Source organism: Boleophthalmus pectinirostris, unplaced genomic scaffold (assembly GCF_026225935.1).
Source record: "Boleophthalmus pectinirostris isolate CB_2022bp ecotype Guang Dong unplaced genomic scaffold, ASM2622593v1 HiC_scaffold_3, whole genome shotgun sequence".
Taxonomy (NCBI): domain Eukaryota; kingdom Metazoa; phylum Chordata; class Actinopteri; order Gobiiformes; family Gobiidae; genus Boleophthalmus; species Boleophthalmus pectinirostris.
In genome coordinates, this window is record NW_026571299.1 from 33,776,792 (window position 1) to 33,799,579 (window position 22,788).

Genomic DNA, 22,788 nt, shown 5'->3' on the forward strand with positions numbered 1-22,788 from the left:
AACTCATCAGAGGCATGCAGCTTACTTTAAGTATGGTAATATCTCCAAAAGTCAAATCTATTTTTACTGCTATCAAAATATGATTCCATCTCTTCTTGATAAAATCCACTACACATTATTGTCATTGCTAATATTTGAAGAAGATGGGGGGGGGAAAGAAAAACATTTTGACATTTTTTTCCCCCAACTGATCTCTTTAAAAGAAGTATTAACCACAGAAAAGGAGAAAACATCTGCATTTTGACAGTTAAAAGGCAAATTCTAATTTTGACTAATCATCAAATTAAATTTAAACTCTTTACAACAGGCATGTCCAAACTATGGCCCAGGGGCCAAATGTGGCCCTCAGACAAATTTTTCTTGGCCCTCAGGCTTCCAGGTGAATTGGCCCAAATTGCCTTGCATCAATGAAAAGGGAACTTTTTTATTGCAAGTTTTTTGAAAATCTACCTTGATAAAGCCAATTTTTAATATTTAGTGTGTGGTTTTAAGGATCTTAGCATGAATAAAGACTGATGGTTCATTCTAACGTGTTTAAACATGCACATATTTCAGTTATTCGCTGTATTGCACTCCAGTCTATGGCCCACTGCTTTGGACACCCCTGCTTTAGAATGTTGTGAAGTCATGTGAACCATGGGGTTAGATGTCTAATGCCAAACACAGAAGGTTCTGTGATTTTTTTTCTCTTTTTCCTCATAGTTTTTGGAATTGATTTTCGTATGAACCTGCATGATCCATGTGTTTCTGTGCAGCACAACAGTCTTTGTACACAACTGTCCAGCTTCTCTAACTGAAGTATAGAGGGTCAAGAGGGTTCAGCTAAACCATATCAGGACTATTGACTGGCACTGACACTGAATAGACTACACAACTTGAGGAAAATGAATACACACTGATTGTTTTGACAGAACCCTGAGAAAGATAAATAAAGGGAAAAAAGCCAACTCCTATCAAAGGTCCAACATGCACTTAAGTAGCCTGAGCTTCAAGACAACTGCAATGTCATTTCAAGGATGAAGAGGTTTCACACGTTTAACAAGCTCCTTCACTTCTGCGCGCTTATTAGAGGCCCAGTAAATAAATGCATGGAGAGAAAAAGTATAGGAGCAGGCTGGCTGTCAGTCACTGCTTCAAATGTACGCAGGCCAGGAAAATAAAATTATAGCAGGTTTTAACATTCATGTATTCATCTAAGATCTTGGTGATGTTAAGGTGGCAGGTGCCTATCTCAGCAACAATGAGCAAAATGACGTAAAAGCTGTCACTAGAGGCTATTTAGATTTACAAATTCAACAAACACGTCAAGTCGTGTAGAATACAAAGTAACACAATGAGACCCGCAAAATAAATTGAATATATAATAAATATCACTCTCTGACCACTCACATACCAGATTCATACTATAGGCAATGTGGGTGAAGAGTCAAGAGTTAAGCCACTGCTGCTCCACTGTAGCACCTGATATTCCCAGCAGTCTCCAAGTACAAACCAGGTCTAACCAGGTCCAAACTTGCATGACTTCCGAGATCAAGTGAGATTTTCAAGATTGTGTGACCACTAGTATACAGTATTATAGCAGTATGGTCAACAGTATACAGCCTATTCTATTCTCTTTTAGTTTGCAGTGGCAGTTGCTTATCTCTAAAACTACAGGCAGTAGACAGACAAAGCTACAAGGACGGCCCTACAGAGGCCATTTGGATTTACAAATTCAAACACAAACACAAACACAAACCCATCTGGAAGCAATTAGGAATGTGAAGTATAACAGGGAGACAATATAACAGCATCACAGATAAAACGGGCACTGGTCCTGCTGTCACTGACCTTTTCTCAAACATGCTGTTAATCCAATCCAGCTATTCTACCGTTGTAACTAGGGATGCACAGATACCAATGTTAGTATCAAATATCAGCGCCAATACTGAAAGGTTTGCTTGATCGGGTATAGGTTCCATGAGATCGGTTAAACTGATATCCTGGTTTGGACTTTTTAGGGCTATTTACAAGCTGATTAAGGCCTGGGACACCTCATAATGTTTGAACTTTTATTCATATGAAGTCGTGATGTGAAGAATAAATAGCAGTTATATAACACAGCGGATCTCTTGTGTAATACATAACAGTGTTTTATGGAAATAAGTGCCATTTTCTGTCCCTACATTGGTATCCTTAGGTACTTGAGTCAAAGTATCGATGTCAGAACTGAAAAAGCTGGATCAGTGCATCCCTAGTTGTACTGATAACCTGCTTGTGTACACATGAAAACAATGACCCACGCTCCCAAATTCAGCCCCTTTGTTCACGTGAATATCTCAACCCATCCTCACAATATTCATTAGAGCTTTTCTCACCTGTAACCAATGGCACCCAGCACAGTGTGGCTGCAATGGCTCCATTCTCTCCAAGCTGGATCCAGGCTAGTGATTTTGCACACTTGAATTGGGAATTTTAATACAGCTGCTGCTTAGTAAAATATTCATTGTTCTGTTTTACATCTCATTATCAGACGTGCATTAGTCATAAATGATAGGGCTGCTTCAGTGGCTTTGACGTGGGACCTGTCACGATAATTACTATATCGACTTTTCCTTCAATAAATCATAGAGGGGACTACTTTTTGGGTTCTGTATTAATGTATGTGTGTCTACCTTTAAAACGTTTGAGCTGTTCTGTTCAAAAATGTATATGATGGCAGCAATAAAGTACATCCAGCTTAAAGGTGCAGTGTACACAATTTTCTGGTGGAGGGTCTCTCACCTACCGTACATGTCTTGCCTGGAATGTTCCATGGTATGACATTAAACATTTTCATGGCATTTATTCATTGTGGGTGTTTCTATTGCTCAAAAATACAATAATTCCTTCTGTGAATAGTATAGTGAGTACATATGTATACTCAGTGTTGGGGAGTAATGGATTACATGTATAAGAGTTACAAATTATGAGTAACTGTATTCAGTTACAGTTACTGTTTAAGTGAGTGGTAATTAGATTACAGTTACTTGGTTCAAATAAATGGATTACACAGAGGTATTTTCCTGTTTTCACATTTTGGGCTATATCCCCCTTTTTTTTTTTTTTTTTTTGGTAATTCCACTCATTGCTGGACAAAAAAGCCAGGTCTAAACCAGGTCTAAACCAGGACTAAAACCAGGTCTAAACCAAGACTAAGCGAAGGTCTAAACTAGGTCTAAACTAGGACTAAACCAGGACTAAACCAGGACTAAAACCAGATCTAAACCAGGTCTAAACCAAGACTAAACCAGGACTAAACCAAGACTAAATCAGGTCTAAACCAGGACTAAAACCAGGACTAAATCATGTCTCAAACAGGATTTAACAGGTCTAAACCATGCTGTGTGAACCGTGTCTCCTCCTCTTCTATCAATAATATTTTTTATTTGGTTCAGTAAATTCTGGGCTTTTCATTTTCTTTTAGCAGACAAAACATCTTATGTGAAGATATCCTAGTCTTTGCTTCTCTACAGCAAATCAAGTAATCCAGAGTATTCAGATTACGTTACTCACTTTAAGTAATTTAATGGATTACGTTACAAACTACATTTAGGGGTATGTAATCTGTAATCTGTAGGGGAATACATTTTAAAGGTAACCTTCCCAACACTGTGTATACTGGTAAATGTTTAAATAGCAGTTTTCTACCTTCGATGCACTCAAAGTGCTTTACATCAAAGAACCATTCACCCATTCATATACACAGTCACACGGGGGGGTTAAGTGTCTTGCCCAAGCACACAACAACAGCATTTATCTGTGGGAGCTGGAATCGCACCACCATCCTCAAGGTCTGATCACTCTCCCAATTTATGTCCAGAGTGGGAAATTGAACTGCCAACCTGATGTGAGCTACTATCACCCTACAGTGGAACATTCTAGACAAAGCAATAATATTTCCATGGAGACATCACAAGGAAGACTCTCCACTAGAAATGTAACAAAGTGTACCTTTAACTTCAATTTAGTGTAGCTTTGTTTTTTTAGTTATGTAAACCTATGTTAAATATTTATGAGTCCAAGTCCAAACGATCCAGGAAATGTCTTTGTTTGTGAGAATGTGTGGACACGTGTGACCCCAGAGCTCCCATTCATCAGAATAAATCAAGTCTACGGTGATCTGGGGGGATTGAGGAACATTTGGTGTTTGTGTTATTATACTGTCGAGCAGGGGCTGGGCATAAATTATTGAAAAACAGGCTTTGACAAGAAGTCCTTGAGATACCTGCTGATTTACAGAGGTGAGGACAATGGGAGAAGATGGCCGACAGATCAGAAGAGGCTGTAAGATATGATACTAGTTTACAAAGTGAGCGATTGTGAAAGATTCTTTAACTTAAAATACAGGGATTAACTCATATTGAACATTTACATTTAACCACAAAGAATGAATCCTCAGCATCTTTTTGTGCCATTCCCAAGATTAATAGGCACATCACGTGTTTTTGCCTCACATTTTATTTGCTGTTTGAAAAATGCTAGAAGTGACTGAACTTTTCATTAGGGGCCTGTATACCCTTATAGATATCCAAACTTATTTTGAATCTTATAATTATTTGTAATTATTTGTATTGATGCTTAAAAGTCCAATCAATCAACAACAATCATATTTTGCAGTTGAAGAATGGCACTACTTTCTGAAGCTGTAAAAAGTGGGAATAAAGTGTCACCTGGATACACAGAAATGGCACAGAAATGACAGAGATATTAACCATAAACCAGATCAACCGGTCTGACAGTTAAACAGTAAACTCCACCACAGAATTCTGACCTGTCCTCCATTTTAATCGACTAACTAAAATGTTGGGGTATCATGAATGCAACCTGTTGAATATAGCAAGCGAGCAATAGACCAACAGACAATCTCAAGTGCAGAACATAATGTAATTTCCATCTACAAAAGCTGCGTACATGTCTTTTTCTCATTAAAACTGAACAGTATAATGCCTGTACATAATGTGCCCTGTTGTCAGACTAAACTCTTGTGTCTCATAGAATGTTAAACATGTAGTATGTGAGGCAGTCTACAGAGGACACTGGGCTGAGGCAGCACAGTAGCACATGTCTGCCACTTCCAGCTCTCATTGTGTGGGTAAAAACATGGCAGCCCTGGAGCCAGCAGGGACACAACCAACGCAGCAACATGTGAATTATTCAGACTAAGGTATCTTCATTTTAATGACTGTGGACAGGAGGGGGGATCACAGCTTGTCATTCCTCTTTTCAATCAAACTTTGGCATAAAAGCCTTATCTAATTTAACAATGAGCTAAGTTGTGTCTATTTTAAAACCAGTGGAAATCTGCAGGGGAGATGTGAATAGCCACATGTAACCACTTCTGCAGCGCTTTATTTTTTTACTTTGCTTCTGATGTAAGTTATGCTTTTGAATTTTAATTTAGAAGATTGGTGCATTATTACGGCCAACGCAATAAGTTGTTGAATGTAGTGAGACAGAGGGGAATGGACTTTGGAAAGTGCAGTTGAATCACTAACTGCCATAACACCTTAGACTTTTCATTATTTATTAATCATAACAGACAGACACAGGAAGTAATAATTGTAAAAACTCATTTGTTATTCATTTTTATACAATTGATAATGGGGGAACTGTTTGTAAACATAGTAATGCAATGGCCAAGTGCGTGCATCAGTAAATAGGTAGCATTCTAGTTTGCAATAATTGTTTCCTCATATAAATAACATATAATTTAATGTATGTTTGGATTAAAGGAGTTAAAGCGGCCAGGTGATGGTCGGTGTGAACAAAGCCTCTAGTCTGTGTGGTAAAATTTCTTTGTGTCAAACCTTAAAATCAAAGTGCCATAAAATCAAGAAAAGCCTCTTAACACAATTGTCTAAATACATTTTGTACATGACCACTGCATGCTGCCTTCATTTTCATTTTCATCCATATTTATATTAGTTGGGGACTTTAGCCTCTCCTTGGTTACAAATGAAAAAGTTGGAGATTGTCTGTAGAAGTGCGACGAGAGACAGACAAAATAGAGACAGGTGGTCACCCTGTCTGTGCATCATCAAATTGGTTGCCGCAGTGAAACATTTTCAAGAGTTACTTGCATCGGATGCCTGTCTAGACCCAACCATCGAGGCTGAGACTGTGGTTGAATGAAAAACCTTTGACTTCACTATTTTGGATGAAGTGTTTGCAAATTCAAAAACATGTATTAAATATAAGACAGTTCATACTTTTAAAATATAAATAACATACTTCTTGCCCTACTGGAGCATGACACATAGAGCAGTATTATTTCCATGTGTGTAGATTCATTAATGCTTTGTCTGGCACCACAGTTTTACACGTTCACAGCAACAGCAACATCTCTTTGTGGATTTGCAAATTAATGCCAGGAAAATGAACATTGATCTCACAGCTTCATGCAAAAAAACATTTTTACCTCCTCAGAAGTGTAAATATAAGCCTTATAGTGTCACCGCTTTGCCTACTCAATCCTCTATATTGCAAACATAAACACACATAGAAATTAGAATTGTTCTCCAGCTATTGCCTTGTTGATGGTTTTCAGAAAGATAGTAGTGCAAAATATAGACAAAAGAAGCATTTTAGAGTGGAGATAACCTCATATCTTTGCTTAGATACCATATAAAGGCATAGTAAATGTACTTTTTCAAATAAGTGTCAAAATGAAGAGCTAAAAAATAGTTATGGTAGTGGTAGCAGAAGCAGCACTTCTAACAGCACAATATTAGACATTGGCAATATATCTCCCACATACAAGACAGACCTATTGAAACTGTAGTTTTGTAAGTACGAGTATCTGAGTGCAGAGGAATCCACAGACTACCTGAAGGTTCTTGCATATTGCCATTGGTAGACTGTCTAAATTTTAAAAAAATTCCAGCACAGTAGCAAAGTGAAGGCAAAACATCATTATTACCTGCAAAATAAACATTACCTGCTCCTGAGCCTTCATCACGTCACTCCAAATACTCCTCCCCACCACTCGCCACACCTCTTCCTCATCCAATCAGCGTCAAGTCTGCCCAGTTAAAACCCCAACTGCAGGTGCACAGCCTCTTCGGTTTATGCCATGCCCCACTTCCTCCCCAGCACCTTTTCGGCTTCTCATCATCTCATCATCCTAATCAGATAATGGTCACATTTTTCTATAGCGCTTTTCCACCTTCAAGGCAGTCAAAGCGCTTTACAACAAGGAACCACTCACCCGTTCACACACACATTCACACACTGGTGTACGCAGACACTGTGGGCAAGGTGGGTTAAGTGTCTTGCCCAAGGACACAATGACAGCATTCATCTGTGGGAGCTGGAATCACACCAGCCAACCTGTGGGTCAGTGGATCTGACTTATGTCCTTTTGTCGAGAGCTGGATTCGAACTGCCAACCTTCAAATCGAATGCTCTACCAACTGAGCTACTGCCGCCCTAATCATCTCCTCATCATGTCATCATCCCCTTCACTCTCCTCATCATCTCATCTTCCCTTCACTCTCCTCATCATCTCATCGTCCCCTTCACTCTCCTCATCATCTCATTGTCCCCTTCACTCTCCTCATCATCTCATTGTCCCCTTCACTCTCCTCATCATCTCATTGTCCCCTTCACTCTCCTCATCATCTCATTGTCCCCTTCACTCTTCTCATCATCTCATTGTCCCCTTCACTCTTCTCATCATCTCATTGTCCCCTTCACTCTTCTCATCATCTCATTGTCCCCTTCACTCTTCTCATCATCTCATTGTCCCCTTCACTCTTCTCATCATCTCATTGTCCCCTTCACTCTTCTCATCATCTCATTGTCCCCTTCACTCTCTCATCATCTCATCGTCCCCTTCACTTTCCTCATCATCACATCATCCTCTTCACTCTTCTCAGCATCTCATCATCGTCTCCACTCTCCTCATCCTTTCCTCGTCTCCTTCACTCTCCTCATCCTCTCATCGTCCCCTGACTCTCCTCTCGTCCCCCTCACTCTCCTCATCCTCTCATCGTTCCCTCACTCTCCTCTCGTCCCCCTCACTCTCCTCATCCTCTCATCGTCCCCTCACTCTCCTCTCGTCCCCCTCACTCTCCTCATCCTCTTATCGTCCCCTCACTCTCTTCTCGTCCCCTTCACTCTTCTCAGCCTCACCTCTACCACCTCCAGTGTCCAAATCCCAGGAGGAAAACATCTCCTAAACATCATCTAATTATCCACACTCTTCATCGTAATGTCTTCCACTGGGGTCTGAGCGCCAAAGTGAACTCATTCAATAAAACTACCAATACTTTCTTTGTGTCTGAGTCTCTCCACATTGAATTACTGTTAGATTGTCACAGTTAGCAAATCACTGATCTGCTGTTATTCACCTATTACAAAACCAACAAAAATGACCAGTGTGGACCTGGGCGTTTTGAACATGCAGTGAAGATTAAAGTGACCATATTACACTATTTCTGATCTATGTCATGAAGTTGTTTCCTCATCAAAAACATACCTGGAATTTTGTTTTGTTTCATTCACACAAGTTTAACACACAAACCCTGCATATTTAGGCTGCACTCTTCTCTCAAACAGAAAAAACCTCCACCCTGTGATGTCATGCGGTAATACAGGAAGTGCTTCACTGTATTTTTAAACTCCATACACCTTCACTAGAATCATTCGGATGATTTCAGCACTGGAATTTCCAGTCTCTATACAAAAAGTAAAATGCCATTTCATGACATCACAAGGTGGAACAGAGCATTTTGATAACAAAGGGTTACTCAAACATGTGTAAATGAAAACCAAAACACAACTTTTTGAAGAGGTTACAACATTATAACATGAATTAAAACCCACAGGTGTCCATTTTGTGTAATATAGTGCCTTTAATGACCACATGAATTTTGCTGACACCCTCTACTGGCAACAAACAGGAACTGACACAATCTGGTATCATTCACATTAGTGCATTCTTGGCCACAGTCCGTGCCCACTTTCATATTGACCACCCGCATGTTTAAACTGTCAGCATGCTCTCATTACGCCTATATTATACAGGACTATTCTTCTTGTACTAAAAAGTGGGTCAGCGCATTACATCACTGCTAAGGCTGGTATTACTTTGATGAAACGAGTCATTTGCACATATGAGACAAGCAGAAAGCATTAAGAACAGTGCAGGAGTGAGAGGGAGGCAGAGGGAGTGATGGATTATCTTGTATTGTGGCTAATATTTCTCTAATGAAGCCTGCCGTGTTCCTGTGGTAAACAGCACCACACTTTCATGATGGCATAGCTTCGTGGAAGCATCACATTAGTGTAGACTTTTCATCAAGCTCACACACAACCGGAGTCGTGACAGGAACATGTGAAATTGTACAAATCTATCAAGTTTTCCGAATATAAACTTTCAAACGCCGTGAAGAAGAGTGATTTCTAGACTGGACATTTCCTGAATGTCTCTAACTACTTTTTGTCCTCTAGGATTTTTGCACCAGTCATATGAAACAAAACCTAAAGCAGAAAAGCATGTTTATTATGTTTAGTAATGGAAATACTAGATATGCATATACTACAGTACTTTACTATGAAGTACTATTTTCACTACTTCTACTAAGACTGATGATACAATATGGCAGAACAACGAGGGCAGTTAAAATGGTTATTCCCACAATGTATTTGATAGTACTTACTATATCTTATATTTCTGTAACAACATGACCCCCATTAGCCTTTCTGCTAAAAGTACTACAGCAAAATTACTCAAAATCCACTTTCTGAATCAGCTATACATCCGCTGGGGCCAAAAGGAAAAGCAATGCAAAAGTTATAGAAATAAAAAGAAGAACCACATCGTAATTTCAGGGTCTGCTGAAAGTCTTACTAAGTCCACAGCAAATGGCCTCTAATCAAAGTCTGTGCTTAAATCAGAAATCACTGTTTGATTTTGTCCCAGAGCCCCAAGCTGTCTTATCTCTCACACGCACTAGCCTCTCCCAAATTTAATCACGATCATTAGTTTGGAGAAATCATGCAGTCTACTGAAACATATCAAATTCTCTGCCTGAGAGCCAAAATGAATCCCTCAAAATTATCATTATATCACTTCTTTTTAATAAATTTCACTTTGGGTCTTTTCTGTTGGTCTTATTCAGACATTATTAAACTATTTGTTCAAATCCACATAGAGAATCTTGAAAATGACCTTTGCAGTTTTTCCCAAATTTACATTGAAAAGCACATTTTCCAAATCATTTGAAAACAGTTTCTACATCTGTAATCAATCACTACTCTTCTTACAGTATTGGCGCTGCTATTAGATACATTAAACATTGAAACCAAACACATAACTTATCAACAGTACATCAGTATAAAGTAAAATATCTGTACATTATTGAGAATTAGGAGGAAAATTATGATCGCATTGCATAATTGTAATTTTAAGTTCAGTTATGTTAGGAGCATACAGCCTTGAAGTTGTGCTAAAGCAGCTAAGCAGTTATCTTCTACGGTACAGTAACTACATGTTTCCAGCTACTGCTACTACTACTACTACTACAACTACTGCTAAAGACAAGTAAACCACTACTACTTCACCCACTACCAAAAACAATCTGCCAATCTGTCTCCTATCAATCATCACCTCTTTGTAATTTCACTTTAACTCCTCTCTGTTGGGCTCATTCACCATTTATTAACCTGCTAGTCTTGAAACTGTCTCGTAGATGACACATGTATTTTGTTCTTGCATCTATTTCAATTTCAAAGTTATATTTTCAAAGTGGACCTAAATGAAGACAGTTACAGGGAAGACAAGGTTCTGAACCACCTTTGGAGTTGCATGACAGTCAGTGCCAACACTTGTTTAAAAGTGGAGCTCAGCCCACATATAAACACGACAAAGGGGCAAGAGGACACACCAACGCAAGATAAAAGTATTTGTGAGAGAAGAGAAGAGTAGAATGGTAAAAATAGCTTACAGATTGAATTATGTAGAAGATTGAGAATTGGATAAATTATATATGGTCATAGCCTGAATTGCTCTTCATAATTAATGCCCACAGCTCTCCATTATGTACTAACTGTCAACATGTGAAGTGTGTTTGAAAAAATGATACAAGTGAAATGAGCCAACCTCTTAAGGGCAGAGATAAAGGAGAGGACCATTGTCACTGCACCGCTTTTCTTTTAGGGGATTTTTTTTCAAACCAAAGTGCAATTGAACTGTCATGAAAGTGTGAGGATGCCTCTAGGGGCCCCAAAGCCCAAAGGGTAAAAGGAGGATTATAATGCCAAATGTCATCGCAGGGTTGACAAATGTGTCACGGAACAACTCAAAATTGCATAGAAATGATGGATACTTTGCTTAGAGCTTCATGGTATGGAGGGTTATTTGTATTTTTATGAGAGTTGTCTCCTCTAGGGCAGTTCAGTGTGGCCGGGTCAGGAAAGGTAAGGTTCAAAAAATCAACTTACCGGCATGTAAAAAAAAAATCTGCCTGAGATATCAAGTGTATCCAATATAAAAGGTGACTCTGCAGTCCTATCCTTTGAATTTCACAAGCATATCTTGATCTTGTGGCAGGAATATTTGGTATTCTGAAACATAATGTTACAGCGAAATAGTAGTTGCATAATAGCATTTCATGTTTTAAGCTATTTCAAACTAAATATGAGGTAAAAATCAACTCTGACAAATGATGAACTGTTAGAAACTCAATACAATCAATTCTTTCAAAAACTTAAAGGTGCACTACATAACAATTCTGATGGAGGATCTGCCATATGCTGGTCGTCATGTATATGCAATTGTGTTGCCTGGAGTGTTCCATAGTATGACATTAAACATATGAATGTCCATAAACAACAAACAACAGGTGGTGTCAACACAACAAATAACAGATCAGATTCACATTAGAATGCATGTATTTTAGAGTAATAAAAATACCAGTGACTGAAAAATGCACTTTTTTTTAATTACAGCTTGTGTATTATTTATAGAATGATAGACCCTAACCATAGATACTACAGTCTTAATACTAGGACTATTATAGGAACTTCAGGCTATCACCAAGAAGTGCTGTATACCTATACATACTTTTCACCCAAAGTTCAGGAAACACTCTGTAGCATTTTCAGAAAGGTTGAAAATATGGTAAGAGTGACATGAACCAAGCTTGGAGATGTACTCACCAAATTACTGCTTCTGCACAGCTTGTCGTAGAGAACAATCCAGTTAACAGCAGTCGCACTATAGGGAGCCAAACACTATAGTGACTAGTTTCTGACAAGCCAACCTCTGCATAGGACTACAAGAACCCAGCATCCCGCAGTGGTCAATGGAAACTACAAAGAGGCCACGAGGAACGCATCAAAGGCCAAGCAGCAACAGAGAGAATACTTTGTCCATGGAACACCAACAAACAGTGGTCTACTTCACAGTATGTGCATCTGTTAGTACAAACTTTAAAACAAAATAGCCCGCATGTTGCAGTATCTCTTTTCTTTTTATCAGCCAAATAATTAATGGACAAAAAATAATAATAATACATCAGACTTTTGGACACTCAAAGACGCTCCACAAACAAGAAAACAATAGGGAACAGTAGAAAATGACGGGGGAAATTAAGGGGGGGACTGCCAGATTGAACAGGTAAGTTTTTAGTAGTGATTTGAAGTGCTGTAATGAGTCAGAGTTCCTGATGGGTTTGTGGAAGCGAGTTCCAGAGGGCTGGGGTGGCAGCACTGAAAGCTTGGACCCCCAAGGCCTGTGTGCTTTGCTCTGATGGGGGCAGTAAGTTGGTTGACTGATTTGAGATGGCGGGTGGGACGATGCTAATGGAGGCCCAGGTTATGCAGGGACTTGTAGATGATGATGAAGACTTTGAATTGGATGCAGAATTGTACGTGGAGCCAGTGGAGTTGTTTGAGGACAGGTGTAATGTGGTCTCTAGAGCAGGTGTGGGTGAGGAGGCATGCAGCAGAGTTCTGGATGTATTACAGGTTTTGGCGGCAGACCCATAGACTATATATATAAATGAACATGGATAGCGCACTAGCCGGCGTGTTCCAAATAAGAGGTGAGCACAAGGGCGAAGTGGTTCCTTCAAGCTCTGGTTACAAATGGACTTCTCTCTGTAACTGCTGCTGTGAGCCTCATCATTTTAGTTTTAAAATGTTTGTATTATTCCACTCTACATGTCCCTGGTGTTGGTATTTTTTATTACTTAAATTAAGTTATGAACAATAATATTAGACCAATGAGATGCTGTTTTTTTACCTGAAGTCGCTACCGCTAGCATTAGCAACAGATTTAGTTGATAGACTTGTTGCTAAACACCAGCTCCTTGCTAAGTCAGTGGTGAGCACAAGCTTGTACCTTCCAAATATGGTGCCTGGTTACAGATTGGCCTCTATAACTGCTGGCCTCACTGAGCCTCATTTGGTTGCAACTGAATGTTTCAGGTGACACTTATTATATTGTATTCTAATCTATACGGTCTATAGGCAGACCATACAGAAGGTGATTGCTGTAGTCGAGTCTGGAGGTGATGATAGCGTGAATGAGGATTTCTGCAGTGGGTGCAGAGAGAGCGAGGGGCTGAGGTGGGCGACGGTGCGGAGGTGGGAAAATAATGTTTTGCTGATGTGTCTGATGTGTGATTTGAATGAGAAGGTTGGGTCCATGATGATGCCAAGGGGGAGGGGTAATGGTGTGGCCACTGATGATGAGGGAGATGTTCTGGGTTCGGTGATGAGAAGTTCTGTTTTATTGCAAAGCTTCACTATTTTAGTATGTTCAATTCAGTTCAAACCTGTATGTAAATCCATTTATTATTTTTATTATCCAGGGCTAATGTTTTGCCCAGACTGTTCCGCACAATATGGCATTAAATGTATACATTTCCATAAAGACAAGTAATCAGTAAAACTCCTGTGATGAAATTAGGCATGGGACGATATATCACGGTTATCATAGCTAAAATAATTGCAATTTAAAATGTTATGTGCATTAATAATTATGATTTAAATGTTATGAATTAGGTTTAAACAACTGTTACACAATTGTAATTTGTAATTAGTCAAAACAACTACAACATAGCAGATATGTTGTTTTTTTCAATGTCGATTAACTTTGTTGGCGATTATCACGATTACATAAAATATCCCAGAAACGATTATTGCCTACCCTTTTTTATCGCGATAAATTATGTTATTGTTTATTGTCAAATCCCTAAATCAAATAAATGCAAGATCGATAACATACTGTGGAACATTTCAGGCAAAGCAATAACATCTCCACGGAGACAAGCAGATGACAGACAAAAATTACATAGTCACTAGTAGAGCTTTAAAGTTTAAGCTGTAAGGAAACTACTCCATATGTCTTGTGGCTTGATATTGAGATGACAATAACTTTGCAGTGCATTGTGCACCAAAGGTTGTGAGCAGAAGGAGAAAACTGAAAAACATAAAAACAAATCACTGCATGCTTCAAGGCAGATGATTTGTTGAAAAGCTAAAAAGAAAGACTATGAACTGCAGTAAATTCAAAGTACTTGTAAGGAGTCGGGCTTGGCATCCTTTTTCTGAGATGTGATTTGCTGAGGCAGGAGTGTGAAAGGCCTCTCTATTGATCAGCATCGGATGATTTTGAGTTAATTGATGAATTGTTTGATCAATAATGTCACTGCACTTTTCCAAGGTGACATCTCCACATTGCTTAGGTGTCACTTACCGGCTGCCTGGCCAAAAATAACTGTGGAAAAATCCAGGATAATTACTACTGCAGCTATTTACGTGCTCCAGTTGAGATTGTAAGAGCTTAGGAGCAAATATATTATCTTTTAAAACCAATTGGATTGTGATAAACCATTTTGTCTTACAGTGGCAAACTATAGGTGCTACCTTAATTATACTAAAACTAAAATCTTATAGCGGACAAAGCTTATTAAAAGTGCACTATGTAAGTTTACTGGTCTAGGCTACCACCTTGTCTCCATGGATATGTTATTGCTTTGCCAGGAATGTTCCATGTTATTGCATTAAATAATTCTAACATTTATTTCAAAAGTGTTTTGTTGCTCAAATACATGGAAAAACATAAATCCTTACTCTAAGCGAGGTTGCCATTCCACTGATCTGACTTGTAACTTGGAGTCACCTGCTTGTTTCCATGCAGATTTTATTAGAAAAGTTACTCAGTGCATCCTTAACCTGCTCCAAAAAAGTTAATTTTGTCTTCTTTTTATATTGGTGAATATTAAGCTCGTTTTACTTCACTGACCGCCCCCCTGTTGCTGGAATCCTTGTTACATCCTCCATTTTACTGGCCATTTTAAAAGCTTCCTGGATCCGAATTGTGTTTTGGAGCCATCCCAAAATTGACAAATCTCATCTTCTGGCCTCATTACTGGTCCCATCTAAAAGTCTTCAAAACCAACAACCAATAAACCAAGGCGGAAGGAAGTTAAACATTAATTTTATTGGGATTAGGGGTCAGTAAGGCTCTCATTTTATCAACCACTGTTCTTAAAAGGGGCACATTCAAGTGGAAAGGCTGAAAATGAAGATACTATGCTTTTTGGAACTATTGGAAAAAGCAAATACAAGCTGTTCAGTCCGGGTTGTCAAAAGTATCAAAAATCTGATTCTAATTAATGCCAAAACAAGAATCAAAACTAGATACTCATTTGAGCAGGTATCAATTCTAAAAAAAGTCACTTTCACAGGACAGAAATGAACCTTTCCTGAATAGCTTTAGAATGATCTTGAGCTGCATCAGGACCAGTACAGAACCAACTGGGACAACTGAGGATTACACAGATAAAAGGCCACATGGGAATGATGAGTGTTTTGTATTATCATAGTGGTATTGGAATTGGTATTGAATATCAAGTCTAATCCTTAGTACTGAAATTGAAATTTTAGTATTTTAATATTGTGACAACACTAGTTGAAGCACATTGGCCCCTAATAGAGGTAAGCAAGTGGCTATTTATGTAACTGTTTTAGACCAGAATTTGAAAGTGAAATTCTGGGATATCGAGGCTTTGTAGAGATGGTGACTAAGACTGATTATGCGGAGTCCAGATTTAACCTGTTACAGAGTGTTGGGAAGAGTGGAGAGGTGATGAAGTGATTACCCATCATGCCTTGGGCCTATTTTTGTAAGACTCATCTGTTCCCAATTCAAACTGAGTGAAGTCTAAGAAAAGATCCAAGTGTCTTATTCTGCAGTAACATTTCACTGTAACCTTTGACATTAAAGTCAATGTGCTGGATCTGGAGCAGTGGACTAAAGCCGGGTTTATTAAGAAGAAAAAACGCTTTGCTTTTTGAGACTGGCAGAACATAAATCAGAAAAATACTGCTACATTGGCTTGGGTTAATTGTGCTTGATAGTTTGCCGTGGTTTGGAGCATTGTCATCGCCGGTGGTTTGTGTGGAGTTTACATGGCACTAAAGTCGCCTGGAGGACCGGTATATGAGTTTACCCAGGAGGCAGTGGGCACTTTGAAAAGGTGGGGATTGTGGAGAGGAAGCAGATGGGCTACATTAAAGGCAGAGGACCCTTGTGACCGTCCTCGATGGCCCTGCAGAGAACTGGATAATTAAATGCGAAATTTAATCAGATTCCTCAAATTAAATGTCCAGCTGGATAGTTCCTGCCGAAACACCACCGATGTGCGTTTACCTAAGGGACAGTGGATGCATAATTCTCCAATCACCACACACTCGCACAGATAATATTGCAGGTGATGATTACTGCTAAAGTATTCCATTCACAGTTCTGCCAGCAGGAGGCAAAGGGACTGCACTGTGTGGCCACTCTGGGTCATTTTAATAATGGGGCCTGGGAGGAAGCAACGCACAGGGGAGAGGGAGATAAGAGGATGGGGGCTTGGCTTGGCTGCAGCAAGAGACTGTTACAGCGAATTGTAGGAAAGCATGATGCAGCCAATGCCTTAAAACAACATCAGAGAGATAGAGGGCAGAGCAACATCAAAATCATTTCGGCACAAAGCCTAACCTTATAAAAGGTTGTAGGCGCATATATAAGCTAGCTGTCAATATGGAAGTCGACAGGGGCTGTAAATATAGATACAATCAGGCCCTGTGCTCCCACCTTCAGAATTGGATTTGCCATTTTTATTGTAATAGGTGTGTGCATTATTCACAAGAATGTGCCACCATATAGAAATACAAGAGGTACTTCTCAATAAATTAGATTAGTTTTACAATATAAAAAAAAATAAAGCATCATCAATTGTCATTAAAGTGAATGCTCTATGACCTTTTGTATTGGATCTACATATGTACAAAAAAAAAGCTCAAATTCACACAGTATTATAACGTGTGCAGCTGTTAAAATGGACAATCAAATAAATATATTTGTAGAACTAGTTTTAAAGGGGATTGTTGAACAGCTCAGCAGAATATTAGATTAAAAGTGAGTTGTAAAAACCAGGGCCAATTCAGTTATATTTCAAACTATTTTAATGGTGAATGTTCATCGTGCACCCTGCAAAATTTGGTGACTGAGTGATTGCAACAGTTCACTCAGAGCAAACAAGGCAAGCATGGTTAGTTCTAATGCATTTGGCTTAAGATAATGCTGAACAAGAAAGCAACTGTGATTGGGCTAGAATGAGGAGTTTTAAAGTATATTATTTTGATATTTCTCAGTTGTCTAGTTGTATTTGGCTACAGCAGAGTAGCTCTTTGAAACAGCAGTACATATTGGCATAGACATCCTATTCACCTTGCCCACTCAAGAGTTAAGGACAAAAGAACATCAAGGGATGGACAAAATCTGTCACCTTAATGAGTGCCCCACGGGAACATATAGGCCCATCAGTTTCTACCTGGCCCAACCAATGTGACCCTCACAGAAAGAGTCTGGGCCGCCTTTATGTACTAGTTAGTTTAAAAAAAAGTAACATAAAATCAGTATTGAAACAACTACTGACAGAAGAAGTGATCTTTACAAACTTACAATTACAGAAATTATGGCGCCAAATGTATCCTGGATGGCCATAATTCATCCAAGACCCACTCTCCCTTTATTAGCCAATCTTTATGCAACATTTTACGCAGTTGTCAGGATCCAAAGAGGACACATGACAGCCTGACATACGCCATTGATTTTTCTTGTCATCCTCACCCCAGCGACGTACACGGAGACAGCAGCAGCCCGCTTCAGCCTCTGGGTCCGTTCCCAGTCATTCTGCATTCAACAGATCCAAAAGAAGAGCCCTCCCTCTCCTCCCTTTCCCTCTCCTCCGCTGCTCCCGCCTTCTCTCCCTCTCTCTCTCTTGCACACACGCAGCCAGCTTGTCCAGTCGCCACACACTCATGCATGCCTGACCGCTAGAGTCTACTTCCTGGATGGAGGAACGGAACGGGACGTCTCCTCTCCAAGCCAGCCCTCCAGTTTTCCCGTGCGCTTTTTGCCCTTCGCCACGCTGACGCCTCCTCGGATAATCACTTCATAATGAGCACGTGCAATCAATACTGTTCGACCACTTTGTGCGTAGTTAACGACAGAGGATTGATCGCCGATTGACCCTCTCGCTTTCACTCCGGGAATGTCGCTATCTGGAAGCCCTCTACAGGCACGGCGGAGTCCAGCAGATTTTCAACAGTTTTTGCACAGTCGTGGTAGTGTGCGTAGCGTTTTATTGCTCGAAGCCAAAAGCAGCCTGTGTTTGGACTGGAGGCGAATATATTAGGACGATTATAAAGCAGAGAGCGTACGTAGCTGGCTTGCAACCCGGACTTTGATGCTCTGCCTTCGTGGCTTGCTGTGTCAACTTCAATTTGAAGACCCACTCGTGTGTATGTGATTTCTGAAAAGAGGAGAACAGACTCGGAAACTTTGTCACCCGCTGCCTTCTTTCTTGTTGCTCTCCATGAGTAGTCTAACATGCGGAGAATACGGGATCCGAGTTACTGGTGGATTTTATCCCTAGTGATTTTAACCTTGCCTAAACACAAAGACTGTCATCCTGGTAAGTACTTCCAGTCCCGACGCGGGGTTAGTAGCTTTTATTGATTTCGCTCAGCAGTACGCATGCACTCCGCTGTCTTCTTGGCTCCGTCTTCTCTAACCAAGGGCAAAAGCGAATTGGGATGGTGGACATTTTACACTTAAAGGAGCCCTTTTTTAAGCTTTGCTGTAGCGGTACTGGCCCCAGTTTTGCCCGCTCCACACGCACTCTAACCGGGGGAGAGGAGATTGATTTTAGATTTGGAGCAATGTCCCGTTTCTTCCTGCCGCTGTCGGTTCTGGTTGTCCAGTCCGTGCCCAGACAGCTCTAGGACCACCACCATTGATTATTAAAACATACACGAGTTAATTGTCTGAACACATTCCTGCAGGGTATTAGATGGTTTTTGGTGCCTGGGGGAATTGGTACACGCGCCATCTCTTAACGCCAAAGTGGCTTCGTGTAGATTGTTGAATTAGCCCGTATTACGCGTGCAGAAATCTTTTAGTTTTGGACACTAACGGTGACTTGTACAGGGATGTAGGCTACGTCAAGCGCAAGGCAAACGAGGATGAAGGCGATACTTTGTGTTGGCTTATAAGGGTCCAGTAGTCCATTACAAAATGACACCTCTAGCTTTCTGTTTGCAAGTTGAGTGAAGGAAACACGAAGCAAGCTCTACAAAGGGACTACTAACCATATAGATCAGATGTTACCAAACGGAATACTTACAATACCCAAGAGTGCACTCCTGTTGACCCTATTCCACTCCAAAAATCAAATAAGACAATATATAATGTCTCATTGCAATCGGATAGAACTTCTAAAGACAGTAGGCCTATTTGTAATTGTGCATTTGGCTTTAGTGCACATTTTTCACTTGGTTGACAGGAGACAGGTGAACAAAGAGGATTGTAGAGAAGTTTGGGTCTGTCTAGGTAAGCAGAATTTGAATGATTTATAATTTTGTATTTACTTAATTTGAAATCATCCTGGTTTCATATGAGCAGTTCAGTTACAGTTTTCATTCTTCCATAATCTTTGAGTGGCGCATGGCTTGTAGCACTCCTGTCTCTGGATGCTCTCACCTTTTGTCTATAGCACACAGTCTATACACTCTAATCTGTACAAGGTGAGCCTCAGTGAATTGAAGGTGAATGTGCTGCGGGGTCAACCTTGGCCAACCCCCTCCCCAAGGCAAACGTTCCTTAATAAATAATATAGGTTAGATAAACAGTGAGCTCATGTTTTATTGCATCGGTGACTCTGGTTAGGTGTTTAGGGTCTACTTCAGACGGAGCCGAGCAGTATTTAAGTTGGTGGAGTCAGCTATATAATATAGCATAACATAACATAAAGGTTTGTGGTTTGAGCCCTGCTACTGTCCTCTAGACACTTCGCCCACCTGTTTGGTCGAAGGAGTCATAATCTCAGGGAGGTTATGTAGCTGACTAAGGAATAGCTTTCTACAAAAAAATCTAACTTATGTTCAGATGGAGCTTTCTCTCATGGGCCCTCCCTAAGTAAATAAAGGAACATAATGAAATTGTCTTCTATGTAATATAATGCAATCTTATGAAAAATAGTTTCTTTAATATTATCAGGTGGGTAGTATTTCTGTTATTGATTAAGACCATTGTAAAAGAAAAGAAGTTCCACTTTCTCATATACTTTTTTCCAGTATCGGTATGTGTTAAAATGAGTATCTAGTTTGATTTGAGATTTTTTTTTTTTTTTTAACCAGTCGTAAATTTACATTACCTGGTGACATTCATCCCAGCCATACTGTAATGTTTGCTTCAGATTAGCCTTTATTGTTCCTGTAGGGAACTTTGTCCTTTGCATTTGACCCACCCTTCAATGCCACTGGGGCAACTTGTCAGAAGCAGTGGGCATTCCAGTCCCATCAAAACCCATGTCCAGATTTTGAGCTCTGCTCGGCCAGGGCTACCTTAGCTTTCCTGGAGGAAACCCACCCAGACACAGGGAGAACATGCAAACGCCACACAAAAGGCATATGGCTAAGCACTGTACCATTTGTGTCAGTCCCTATCACATGTGAATGGAAACCAACAGTTAATATATTACAATAAAGACTCAATATATTTCAATAAAGAGTTAAGATAAAACGATAAGATATCAGAACTAAAGTACTCTTTGTCTCTGCTATTACCTCTGATAAGACACTTATTTGGACACATGTCATTAGTTGGAATGAAATATATTGCTATTATTTTGGCTCTATAGAATTATAGTCTTTGGTTTATTTTAAAAACCACACTTCACTTTGCCTTTTACCAAGTTGGTCAAGTGAACAGTAACATTTGGAGTTGTGGGGAGAGGCCTGTTCCCAGTGGCTGTAATCATCCCCCATCGAGAGGCACAGTGATGTAACGCACCAGAACAGTCCAACCCCCATGGCCCCAAAATCCAGCACTCCAGGCTCCACTGTTTGTGCTTTTATTTACTGTAGCATTCCCCCTCTCAATAGACACTTACTCCGATTTTTACAAGGCATATCGCGCACAGCGTCTTATTAGAACAGGCTGGTACAAATGATATGGTGTTGCTGGACTAATCCAATTGAAGCGTTCATGTTTTGTTGATTTGACCTATATCCTTTTTATGTAAACGTCCATTATAGAGTGGCCTTAAGCTTTATCAACATAGAAATATGAGATTACACAGACGCACTGATTATTTTTATTTCATGCGAGGTTGAAGTCCTGGCAGATGATGACAAGATTATTTTGTGATCCAGAAAAATGGCATCGTGCCTTGTTTTATGCGTGCACTCATTACAGAAATCTGCAGTTTACATGGAGTCACTATGTGTAATGTATAGGAGCAGCTCAGAGCAACGCAGGATATAAAATCTATTTTGACTGTATTTGATGTCATGGTTATAAACCACCTTTTCTGCCATAAAACATGCTGCAGTCTGTGGATGCGCAGACCTTGCCAATGCTGAAATGTCCTGTAAACTTTCTGAAAAGCTACAAATTCAACTTTTTCAAGGCTTTACTTTTTCATGAGGAATTTTCATTTTTTATGTACTTTCCACTGCAAGTCTTGTAGTCTGTAATCATTTCTGTATTCATTTAGCATTGTTTTCTCCCAGATGCCATTCCTCGGTTGTGACCCTCTATTGTCTGCAAAAAGATAATAGTTTGAGATAATAAGTATGATTTGGTGATTTGATATAATTTGAGATCCTGTCTATTGCAAATAACTTTATTACTTTCTCTGCAAATACAATGTTATGAGGTTATTAATGCAGGCTGTATAATTGAGGCCCTGATGTGCAGATGTGGCAGCAGGGAGCCAGCTGTCTGGACACCATCATTATCATTATGGCACAGGCTAATCACTGCACATTCCTACGACTCACTCTGAAAATAACTTGTTTTTGACTGTAGCTTCACAAAATGTTTAAAATAAGTTGATATTGTTCCCCTGTGACAGCTTTTTTCTCCCTTACCTATTTTCTTCTCACATGTTTCATTCTTATTATTGTGTCTATATATATATATATGTATAATGGATAATTTGTCTCATGCTGATGCCATCGTGGTTGTGAAAAGTAGTTGTGAAGGCTTCTATTCCTGGTATCAAAGACAAAGCAATGTATATATTAGACAATGGACACACACAGCATGATTTTGGATTGAATTTATTTTTATTAGGGTTGATATCATCCTGTTTTAGAGGTGTCAGGTACAAAAGAATCATAGAATGAAGACTGAAATGCGTGCGGATACAGATACGTACAGTGGCTCATTTTCCAAGGATTATTAGTTGCCTA

General features: G+C 39.6%; 1 protein-coding gene across 1 annotated transcript in view; it reads left to right on the forward strand.

Moving 5' to 3' along the window:
- The first annotated feature begins 18,330 nt into the window (after positions 1 to 18,330).
- The window catches only part of ca16b (carbonic anhydrase XVI b), a 121,147-nt gene continuing 116,689 nt past the window's right edge, over positions 18,331 to 22,788 (forward strand). Inside the window, exon 1 of the mRNA XM_020934008.2 lies at positions 18,331 to 19,004. Within this exon, the coding sequence (XP_020789667.1) occupies positions 18,920 to 19,004 (85 nt within the window). The 5' untranslated portion in view covers positions 18,331 to 18,919. The remainder of the gene's footprint in view (positions 19,005 to 22,788) is intronic.